The 12,343-nt window shown below is 36.5% G+C and overlaps 1 protein-coding gene across 1 annotated transcript in view; it reads left to right on the top strand.

The window, feature by feature from the left end:
- LOC114662344 (uncharacterized) overlaps positions 1 to 9,397 on the top strand; it is a 39,020-nt gene extending 29,623 nt beyond the window's left edge. Inside the window, exons 9-12 of the mRNA XM_028815741.2 lie at positions 5,424 to 5,480; positions 5,955 to 6,008; positions 7,898 to 7,981; positions 8,795 to 9,397. Coding sequence (XP_028671574.2) covers positions 5,424 to 5,480; positions 5,955 to 6,008; positions 7,898 to 7,981; positions 8,795 to 8,811 — 212 coding nt within the window. The 3' untranslated portion in view covers positions 8,812 to 9,397. The remainder of the gene's footprint in view (positions 1 to 5,423; positions 5,481 to 5,954; positions 6,009 to 7,897; positions 7,982 to 8,794) is intronic.
- The last annotated feature ends 2,946 nt before the right edge of the window (positions 9,398 to 12,343 follow it).

Here is a 12,343-nt window from a genome sequence, read left to right as displayed (position 1 = left end):
GCAGTCCTGCAATTGCATTGCATTATGGTAGAGTTGTAATTTTGGATTTGTGTGTTTGGATGAGGTTTAATAACTTTAGTGGTTATTGGGGGCCCGACAAGCATTTTTTAAAAATTTCTGTGGAGAGTATCCCAAACATGGTTGTTCGAGGAAAGCATCATAAATGCCAAATATGTGTGTTATATCATTTAGGTACATGTGTGCGTGTAAAATTGTAAGAGGTAGACTATGGTGCAGAGTTTTGTAAGTGACCAGTGATTGGCTATTATGTACTAAAATTATATGAGTGACTAGCTTTTGTAGCCTTTGTGCATGATGGCGCTGAATTAAAAACACACTAAGTCAAAATGATGCTCAAACCCACAAAATCAAATATTGCTGCCACTGAATTTCTATTTCAAGGGAACAATATGCCTTAAGAGAATAATTCTTTCCTAGCTGCTGCTTTCAAAGGTCAATCGCCTTCATGTGGCATATAAAGGACATGTGCTAAAGAATTTGTTTGTGTGGCTGCAAATTTCCTGAATATGGTTCTAGGGCTGATTAACCTTCAAATCATTGAAAGAAGAAAATAGATCTGCTATGAAGTAAATTTTAATGTTGAATTGAAGAATAACGGTGCGTAAGGTTCAGAGATACTGTAGATATTAGTTGTGTGTCTGTGAACATTGGACGCTTATAATATTGAATCCTTAACAATGTCATCACTGAATCTGGATTTTCAGAGAGACTATTGAGATAATGAATTTGGATTTGTAGGAAAATTAAGAAGCATTTGATTAATGGAAATTAAATTTGGATGTATCACTATTATCCAAACAGTTAAAACAAAGGAAGCATGGTGTTTCTTTAGCAGCAAAGGAAGACCACCATAGACAGTGCTGACAAGATCATGTGAACAAATTGGTTTTGATGTTTCTAGGTGTAGTTGATATTGATTACATGTCTCGGAAGCCCCATATAACCGGTTAATTACTCTGATTTGCTTCGGCATTTTCAGCAGTCAGCTGAGAGCAGTGATGCACGTTACCATCCTAATTCTGCTTCATGGCAATGCCTGTGCTTGCAGTTTGCATCCTTGCACCTGTTCTCTAATCTGAAGAGTATTCTATCCATGAAAGGTGTTATGCCAGTGATGAAGAAATCAAATTGGCTATTGAAGACTGGTTGTACAAGCAAGATGCTCTTTTATTTGAAAAGCATAGAAAAACTTTTTTTTTTTTTTAAAATGTATATACTATTAACACTGTTTAAACACAGTATGAAAATGCATACAATATATCTATTAGGAAAACATATATATTTGTGTACATGTGCACTCAAACTTAGAAATTATTTCCCTTTAGTGGGGAAGAGAGTAGGATTGTTTTCCATTGTCCTGTCTCTTTACATCTTAACTGATGTTGTGGTGATGTCCATACAGTAGCTGCAATTTTTTGATCACTTATCCCTTCTTGTTAACATAAAATAGTTGGTTGAGGGTTGTAGTCTGAAGTTGAACTATATAGCACTTAAGCCAAACTAGATAGATACTTTATTAATCCCAAGGGAAAATTCACATACTCCAGCAGCAGCATGTTGATAAACAATATTAAATTAAAGAGTGATAAAAATTCAGGTATAACAGACAATAACTTTGTATAATGTTAACGTTTACCCCCACACACACCCCCAGAGTGGAATTGAAGAGTCGCATGGTGTGGGGGAGAAACAAGCTCCTTAGTCTATCGCTGAAGTTGCTCCTCTGTCTGGAGATGATAATGTTCAGTGGATTCTCCATGGTTGACAGGAGCCTGCTCAGCGCCTGTCGCTCTGCCACAGATGTCAAACTGTCTAGCTCCGTTTCTCCAATAGAGCCTGCCTTCCTCACCAGTTTGTCCAGGCGTGAGACGTCCCTCTTCTTTATGCTGCCTCCCCAGCACACCACCGCGTAGAAGAGGGCGCTCACCACAACCGTCTGATAGAACATCTGCAGCATCTTATTGCAGATGTTGAAGGATGCCGGCCTTCTAAGAAAGTATAGTCGGCTCTGTCCTTTCTTGCACAGAGCATCAGTATTGGCAGTCCAGTCCAATTTATTATGCAGCTGCACTCCCAGGTATTTATAGGTCTGTACCCTCTGCACACAGTCACCTCTGATGATCACGGGGTCCATGAGGGGCCCGGACCTCCTAAAATCCACCACCAGCTCCTTGGTTTTGCTGGTGTTCAGTTGTAGGTGGTTTGAGTCGCACCATTTAACAAAGTCCTTGATTAGGTTCCTGTACTCCTCCTCCTGCCCACTCCTGATGCAGCCCATGATAGCAGTGTCGTCAGCAAACTTTTGCATGTGGCAGGACTGAGTTGTATTGGAAGTCCAATGTATATAGGCTGAACAGGACCGGAGAAAATATTATTCTGCAACCTATAGTATACAAGGTTTTTGGGGGTTTTGGCTATGACAAAATCATGTGCATTGGCTGCCTTTAAAACTTAATTTTGGTTTGACTTTTGGCCATTGTAGTAAAGTTTGTATCCTTCTACATATCCTTTGCTTTCCTTCCTTTCCACTTTGTTTCATGCTTACAAGTGATTTCAATGCATTGTCATTTAAAACCATTGGCCAGTTCTTGTGAGCGACTGACGGGAGTTCGAGCATTGATGGTAGAAATTTGGAGTATGTATTTTTAGTTCTACTGTTGCCATTTTTGGTCTAGCTTCTTGGCCTGCTTTGTTCAAAGGCAAGTAGCCCTCTCAATTATTTCACACTGCCTGGGGCACAACCCAACATTTCCAGATATGCTTCAAGATTATGTTGCCATTTGGATGCCATCAAGGGAATGCTCCAATTAGTACGTCATTGTAGACCCCTAATGTCACTTGTTTCTGGTTGGCCCCATGAGGTGGTGAAGTCTGCTGTCAGCCTGTACGAGGACTGAACCAGTGACCTTGGCATTATTAGCACTATGTCCTAGCCAACTGAGCTAACCAGCCTAACTACTAACATTTCTTCCTAAACTTTACTCTACATTTGCATAACCCTCCCATAGTGCTTGCCTCATTTGTCTATCTCTGAATTCACCTCTCAGTTAAAATGGATTTTTTATCCCCATCAGTTGTTTACGTGATGGTTCAAAAGAAGAGCGGATCTAATGGTTCCCTTTTCTCAAACTTGGCCCAAATTGTCTTGTAAAACTTTTATTTCTGTTGCTAGCCTCCCATTCCTTAACAGCATGATGTCATTGCCTGCATGTGAGCATTTACTGTATCTAAACCTTTTTGTTAAACTCTTGATTAGATGTATAGAGTTAAAAGTAATTCTAGTTTCCTTTATGAGCTGTATAATATAGTCTTGGTCACGGTTTATTCTCTTCAAAGCTAAATCTCTCTTGAAATTATCCACAAATGAAATATTAAGAGTCTCATTTGATAAACTGAATAAACTTGTCATCCTCATTACAGCACGTTATCAAGTGAAAAGAACTGAAGAGACATTATTAACATCCATCCACCCATCCATCTATCCATCTTCCAAACCTGCTTATCCAGGGCAGCGTTGCGAGGCAGCTGAATTCTACTTTAGTAATGCAAATCCACCTAACCTGAATGTGTTTGGACTGTGGAATGACACTGGGGAAAACATGCAGGCATTGCCTGGAACATGATTACTGATCTCCTTCACAGTGTTACCATTACAATTCTGTGCCACCTATCAATAGTAATAAGTTGAAGTCTATCCCAGAAAGTATTAGATGCAAAGCAGGAACAGTCCCTGGCCAATGGAATGCAGGGTGAGCGCACACACACTCGCTCTTTTTCTCGGGCCACTTTATCAATGCTAGTTCACCTAAGTTTTCTCAAGTTGTACAAATGTTCTGACATAGGTGGAGTGGTAGCACAGAGCTATCATTCCTGCCTCACTGTGCCAAGTTCTATATGGAAATCGCATATTTCCCCTATTTACAAATGAATTAGCAATCTGAGTATGTGTGTGTTTTAACTCAAAAACATTGTTCTTTGTTATTTTATTAGCATATACTCACCATGTGTTGCAAATTTCAATAATTGATTTGTAACACTTCAGTATACACTATTGCACATTCTACAGTTTTCATTTTCTGACTTTTTTTATTGTTTTATTGGAAAGTGCAATGTTCAGGTGGCTTGGCTTTCAAAAACCAAAGGCTTTTATTGAAAATACAATGCAGTGTAGTCAGACAAGTTCAGATTTATTGGTCTGGCTGGTCATAACTCCACCCGCTGTAAGCAGAGAAGCTTGTGATTAAATAATTTAAAAAAAAAAAAAAAAAAAAAATTTTTTTTTTTTTTTTTTTTTAAACTTTATCCCCCTTTTTAATGCCTAATATTCTCAACTTGATCTGACACTTAAGAATGAAGTGATCACTTTGGAATTGAATATTAGACGGGGTCAATGTTTACAGCTAAATTCATGTACCAAAAAGTAAATTGTCGGAAAACAACAAAATAGTATTCAATGTTCTACAGTATGTTTGAAAATGATGCTGTAGTATAATATATTTCTAAGAAAAGACAAGTGAATTTTATACATTACAAAACAAGAGATGATTAGAGATTGCACTGCCAGAATTCGAAGAAGAATTTACCCGCGGCTCTTAAATTTTGTATATTTTGGTGTAGTGATAGTGTGAAGAATAAGTTCAGGATGTCAGTTTCCCAACTAGACCCTGAGCTTTATCAGTCTGAATACATACTGAATGATTAATTCATTGCATTTATTCATTTTATATAAACTCCCTTAATATCTTTTCTGAATCATGGGCAACTGTAATCTATTCCACCAGCACAGAGTTCACATAGAAAATGAATGCATGTCGTATGAAGAACAGCAACCAGACTTGCATATATGTGAGACACAAACCCCATATAGATCTCTTTATAGAACATAGACTTCTCACTGAAGCAAGACAGGCTGAAATTCAAACCTAGAGTACAGAAGCTGTGAGGGAGCATAATTATTGTGCCACCAGAGATTGATTCTGAATTGTTACAAAACTTTAGACTTCACCTTAATCCCCAAGGATCTGGTGTTAGAAGCAAAAAGGCAATGTGTGGAAGACCAAATTAAACATGTATTGATTTTCTACATATAAATATGTAAATGTCTGTATAACCATAAGTACATGAAAGAAGTTACCAAGAAGCGTAGTAGGAAGTAGCACTTTAGGGACTTTCAAAACTATACCTGATGTTATTTTCTAGGAATTAAGTGGATATGGTTAGCGATCTTTGTTGGGATGAATGTCCTATTCTCGTCTAAGTTGTTCTAATATTTTGATTATATAATTCTATATGCTTTTCTGCAAAAAAAAAAAGTGTATGTACTGTATATGTATAGATATTTATATTTAATGTGTGGCTGTGCATGTGTGTATATATGTAATGTTTGTTTCTAATTTATTCAGTCTCCTCTGTTACTGATATTCAGTTGGACAAGCCAGCCTCTCTGGTGAAGACAAAGGGTAGGTGTAAAACATTTTATTTATTTATTTATTTATTTATTTATTTATTTATATATATATATATATATATATATATATATATATATATATATAATAATTTATTTTATAATTAATATAATATAAAATGCTTGTATCTTCTTATCGGTTTCGATGATTGGACAATGTTGAAAGCATCACCACCCCATCCATAATTTTGAAATATTTCCTTAGAAGAGTTTAAAGGAAAAAAAAATGCATTTATGTTTATTCTATTCTGTTCATCGCAAATTCCATATCTGAATAATAAAACCATTTCTTAAATGATGTATCAAGGACATGTTACACAATAGTGTGTAAAATAATGTACATGCAGCAGTCCCACATGTACTTTGTTCTCTTCTTACTTTGTTGCTTTGCTCCATTCCTTTTTCTCTTTTCTGCCTGTTTATTTTTTTCATTGTAATCTTTTAATTTTCACTTTCCTCTGAAATTCAGTTGATGCATCATCACCTAGCTGCAACAAAGGAGCTGCCTGTAAAGTGAACAATGGTGAGAGTCTTGTGTATTTGATGTTCCATAATGAAATATATGTTAATGGATAAGTCAGATAGGGCCTACAGTCATACAGAGGTGCCTTTCAGTCTTGGTTGTCCTGACATGGCCTACTGGGCAAAGACCCATTGTTTTTGTAACAGTATGTGCAAGAGATTTTTTACTCTGGAGTGTTTTGGGAGAGTTTAGAAATTCCAGAAAAGTTCCTGAAGACTGTTCCCGAGGATTGAGGGTCCTGTTTTGTCCACCTCCCTATGTTGTCGCATTGTCCCTAACCAAGAAGAGCAGATGGAGACTACAGTTAAAGGATAATGTGACTGTTTAACTGGTATAGTTAACCTGCATGTCTGTGAACTCATTGAAATGTTTTGATTTTTTTTATATATATATAATGACATTAAATTCTGTTTACAAAATGTTGTATTTGCCTCATTTGGAAAGTAATTACTTCTGAGGAACCAGGGAATTGCACAGTCTTGTAAAGGACAGTTATTTAAACTTGGTACTCACACCAGCAGTATTTATGGGATTCATGCCAGTGAAAACCTTTAAACCTATATTACATTATGCAACTTTTCCAACAATGCTAAGATTATGTAAATGGAGGCAACGACTTAACAAGTTGGAGGCAAGTGAGCAGCACACTCTGGTGAAGCCAATCCATTTAATATGACATAGCAGCAAATGAGGTTTGATATCTTTATTAGTTGCAAAGGTGGGGTGTGACTGCAGGAGAGCTGACAACCAATGAATGGTCATCGTAGTTGGCTGTCAGATAAAGGGGACGAACACGACTGTCTTGCAAGACACATACTCAGTTGGTAATGACACAGGCTGGGATTTTCAATCCTGTAATTTGACATGGTGCAGCAATGAGATTAGCAACTATGGTCGGAAAATCGGACATAAGCAACTTTATGTTGTGATGCTTAAGTGAAACTGGCTTTACACACAGGAGCTATGAGGACTGGATTGGAGCCACACTCACTTAAAACATAAAATGAAATGGGAATAAATGTCCTTTAGTATATAAGTATTTAACATAATCTGTGTTTTGTTTTGTTGTAGTACTTTACGATTATCCATTTTAGTAGGTCCTTGATATTTTGAAGTATAGATCATTAACAATGGTCTTACCAAGCAATAGTTCACCAGATTTTTTTTTTTTTTTTTTTTTTTTTAACCAATAGATGTATGTATATATACACATACATATACACACACACACACCTTGGCCAGATTTCTTAATTTCTCAAATGACATTGGTTTCAGTAATGCTAATGTATTTCTGTCTAACAAGGCAAAACTCTAATAATTAGAAAGCATGTTGTGAGGGTACATGATATAGATATTAATAGATATGGCTAGTTGTCAACGGTGAACTGAATACAAACTACTGTTAACATGATTTCTGTAGAAAAGAAAGGTGCACCACTCTTTGTAAGAAGCAGAGGCACCATTCTGTTGGCCTAGTCTTTTCTGCAATTTCATATCTCATATGCTAAAGCCCATAGTCTTACAAGGACAGGGGAAAAAAGATTTGCATCTTTTACCTTTCATTCTGTAATCCGTAGCTTGATCAATGTGTCTCATCAGATACCTCGAAGCGGCATAGCATAGAAAAAGTTATTTTACAATTGGTAATGTTTTAAAAGGTTTTATTTTGGGTGTTTGGTAGACTAAAAAACATTTTAATATTTCCAGTGAAGTGTACACTGTTTTCAGAAGACCTACACAATATGATTGTAATTTATTCTTTGAATAGTCCACATGCTCACCACAAATTAGCAGTTAATTGATAAAGTGGTGAGGGAGAGACAATTGGAGACAGGGGATGATTAGGGTGCAAACTTAAGGTTAACTTGTCTTTCTTTGTTCCCTTTTAGCTTGTCTGGAGTGTGAACAATACCGGAGCCAAATTTTGAGTCTTAATGAGAGAGTTAAAGATTTGGAGGAGATGCTGAGAGCAGGTGAGGCTGGATGCCATTTCTCTGCTTTAAGATTTCAGTACTTGACTAGAGCTTCAGCTGATCATGAGTGATCTTTTTAGGTGGCTTACATTGATACATGTAACCTTTTTAAATTTGCTTTTCCCTGCATTGTGAATTTTTTTTTTTTTTTTTCTCAGATAGAACAGTTTGGTATTACATGTGCCTTTTTCTTAATATTGAATATGTTCCCCATATTGCATTTAAACAGTCAAAATGTACATACACAATTTATATGTGAATTTTTTTTTATAAAATGTTTATATTAATATATGTATATATTAACATGTATACGGTGAGTCAAAATTAACACTAATGGTACTGCTATGTATATATTTGTATACAACTTTTGTGGACAATTTATGTGCCACATAAGGTACATGTGTTAAACATTATGGTGAACAGGTTGAGACATTCCTGTAAATAATCTTGAACATATGAAGTATGCTTTGTGAATAAATTGTTTCCGCCATTCAAATTTTAACATAATTTTGACTCACCCTATATATCATATATCATTTAAACATTGAATTTCTCTTAAAGATGCAGCCTAAAAATGTAGTCCATAGCCTCCAACCTTATTTAAGCTAAAATTAAGGTAAATGCAATTTTATGTTACCAAATTTTGAATTTAAGTTAGAAACTTGATTCTTAGTGTCCTGCAGATGATGTGTTTGAGTGTTACTTGCTGATGCTAGTCCTTGATAGTAATTCTTAAATCAAACCTACAGAGCTTGGTAGTTTTTAATTTTTAAAAGTACTGCCTTTTAACGGATTTTTTTTTTTCCTTCCCAGCAACACTTGGCACCTGAAAGACTTGTCTCTTCAACCACATAAATTGTTTGAGTTTTGCGTTTTCCCCCACGATAATTATTTTTCATTGTTTTGCTTTTTTGGACTAAATGTATTCAGATTTTATTTTCAAAATTAATTTACCTAATGGCTTCTAGGTAAATTTTAATTTAAGGTTGGTTTTAAGGTTTAATGTTGAATTGGTTGTCAAAATAAAGAACAGCAAACACTTGTGATTTTTTTTTTTTTAATCCTAATATAGCACAATGATTCAAGTTTGTTGCCCACGCTTTTCTTATTCCTACAGTATGAGTATAGGAAGCAGGATCCTTGTGAGTGTCACTTTTTACTTTACTCAGTATTTGTCGACTGGAAACTTTTTATTCAGTACTTTTTGGCCATTTAGAAATGCATTTTGATTTTGTTTCTGTATAGTGCTATCAACTCCTTTATAATCACTTTGTATATAGACACAGGTTTGGTTTGTACTTGCAAAAATACTCTGGATTATGGAGTTTTAAAAATTCCATCCATGTTTGCTTTATACATTGTGCTGTTAAACAGAAATAATTTTTTTCTGTGATAGCAAATAAAACCATTACTGAATGCCTGCTATTTTTTTTTTTTTTTTAAATAGATTTATATGCCTTTAAAGGCCCAAATCCACTTCTCCTTATGATTTTCTTTGACCAAAAGTTTTTAATAATCTAATTTCATTAGTCTTATAAGGAAAACGTGTTTTATTGTCGCATGAAAATAATCCCTATAGTAAATTTATGTTCATTATTTCATGTTCCTTGTCCTCCTGGCTTTAGAATGAGAATGAGAGAGGGGCAACACATGGGGAGTATGTGTAGATTTCACCCAACGAAGGTTTGCAGCAAGTTTAAAATACTGCGTGATAAAGGAAAGTCTATGCTCTGGTTGAATAAGGGTCATAATTGCTGAGATCACTCCAGCCCCCCATTCTAGTATTTGATATGAATGTTAACTGAATGTCCTGACCTGTATCTGGATGATTTTAAGCATTGTGTAGCTCCAACATGATTGGCAAATTAGATAATTTCGTAGATTAGCAGGTGTACAGGTGCTCCTAATTTGTTTGGGAAATGTAGGTTTTATGTGAGAAACTACACCCAGAACATTTCTAGGAAAGTAATTGTATACTCATTTCTTATGTATATTTCTCTTCTGGTTCGTCCTGCTTCCACTTCAAAACTGGTCCCGCCGACACGGCATTTCTCGATTCCTATTCGTCATCTTCCATGTCATGTACTATACTGGCCTGCTGAGCGTAATACATCCAACAAGTACTCGAGGTGCTGCCACAACGGTAAAGTAGCTTTACCACCTTTGCGGGAGCCACCTGTGTCTTTACAACAGCTTCTTACACAGCAAACATCAGAAGCTAAAAATTGTGAACACATTCGAGAATACAGCTCTTCTCTAGCGTTCGCTTCCATGGGTACACAGATAACTCAACCTCCTGGCCATGGACCATGCTGTTTTAAAATACAAGGGCAAATTTATCACCAAATCTCTCCACTATACGCTAACACTTCTACCTCTCCAGGATATGGACAGTTGTATGTTTTTGACACAGTGCAAGCTACTGAAGTACGCTTACAAAATAAACCAAACTCTGCATGCAGCGAAAATATACTTCTCCAGCTAGATTCCATGCTCAGAACCATCAACCCCGCTCGGTCCAATCCAACAGCATCTGTACGAATGGTTTTCAAGGAAAACCCTGGGCAGGATTTACGACGATACAATGCCCTGACATTGCAGCAGTTTTCATCGGAGAAGATGGCGAAACGCCTGCCGAAAGGGACATTTGCATCTATCCCATACGCAACTGCTGTAAACAGATTTCCACGCTCAATATGAATTGCGATCCTATGGTTTACCCACTTTTATTCCCTTACGAAGACATTGGCTGGCACAAAGATTTACAACATGTTCCCAATAAAAGAACCGCCAAGTGAATAAGGCTTACTCAATGCCAATTTTACACGTACAGATTAGCAATGAGGAATACATTTAGTATTTTGCACTCCAGCGGCAAACTATTCCAACAGTACGTCGTAGATGCGTATGTTAAAACAGAGGGTGCGCATCTCGACTATCTCAGATTACATATATATAATGTTTGAATACAGACGCACTGCAAGCAAACGCTGAAAATAACGTACGTGTAGGCAAAATATCATATTACCATCCACATTTCCAGGATGTCCAAGATACAGGCAACAAAACTATCAGGATGCCATGGCCATAGTATGTAAATTTGGAAAGCCTGATTTATTTATTACTTTCACATGTAATCCTACTTGGCCGGAAATTCTACATGCACACTGCGTCTTTCAAGAAGTATTTATTTCTACTTGATTTCTGAATTCCTTTCTCAACGTTTTCCATTCCTATTCTTACACCGCCGTATGCTACGGTGGGTGTCGGCTAGTTACCTATGTTTTGAACTCTAGCCAAATGTTATAAAACAACATTCTTAATCTCACTTAATCTGGTTCAGTGGATCACTACGTTTCTAGGATTGATAATGTGTCCAGAAATGACTGACATCACATCCTGGGCTAATTACAGATTAGCATTTGTGGATTATGAAGAACAGTTGTAGAAAAGGATAAATATGTAAAATGCTAAATTGGAGAATAGGGTTTGTTTTACCACTACATAGAAAGCAGTGGTTTATTTTAAAGGGGAAATTTGATAGTTTATGGTTGTTTGTACCTGATTCAGTTTACGTTTATGTTTGTACCATTATTGAATTACATCCTACCGAGTAGACCAGCGCTCTGTTCCTTGGTGAAGAACTCAAAAGAAAAGTGGTATCGTACATCTTTTTTTTTTTTCTTTTTTTTTTTTTTTTTTTTAAACCAAGAAACCTAAGCATCTGTGCCTTTAGTCTGCTGTCACTGTGTATTTTGTGCTCTTTTTACTAGTTGCTCTTCTAATATAAAAGGTATTCTTGAATGGCATGGAAACACACTAGGCTAAATCGGTGCCTCGCTGCCATACTCCTCATGGGCTACAAGGCTTATTTCCTCCCTTCTGTGAGGATAACTTGTGTTATGAAATGTTGGAACAGTGCTTGGCCTTGTGAGGCAACACTAGAGTCATGGCTTTGAATCCCAGGCCTATCACTATTTTTGTATAGAGTTTGCATTGATTTTTCTCCCATTCCTCACACACATGGAGAATAATTGTTATTATTTGATCAAATATGAGTGTCTTTTGCAGTAGACTGGAATTTTTATTACTGGTTTCCACCTTGTGCCTAATACAACCATTATAAGTACCAACCTTCATGGCCCTGAATTAGACAAAGTGGTTCCTGCTACCTCATGGATGAATGTTTAAAAAGTACCTGCTTCCAAGTAGGAGTAAAATTTGGGTTGGGAGTACTGCAGAAGTAGTACTGTTTAGGAAAGCAGCCCTGTAATTGCCCTCCGCATTGGCCTGATTAAGTGTTACCTCTGCTCCCCAAAGTCCATCTGTCCCAGCTGAGTGTATATCCTATTATAAAGGTGT

The sequence above is a fragment of the Erpetoichthys calabaricus genome, chromosome 12, assembly GCF_900747795.2.
Source record: "Erpetoichthys calabaricus chromosome 12, fErpCal1.3, whole genome shotgun sequence".
NCBI lineage: Eukaryota > Metazoa > Chordata > Cladistia > Polypteriformes > Polypteridae > Erpetoichthys > Erpetoichthys calabaricus.
This window is presented reverse-complemented; position numbering and strand designations above follow the sequence as displayed.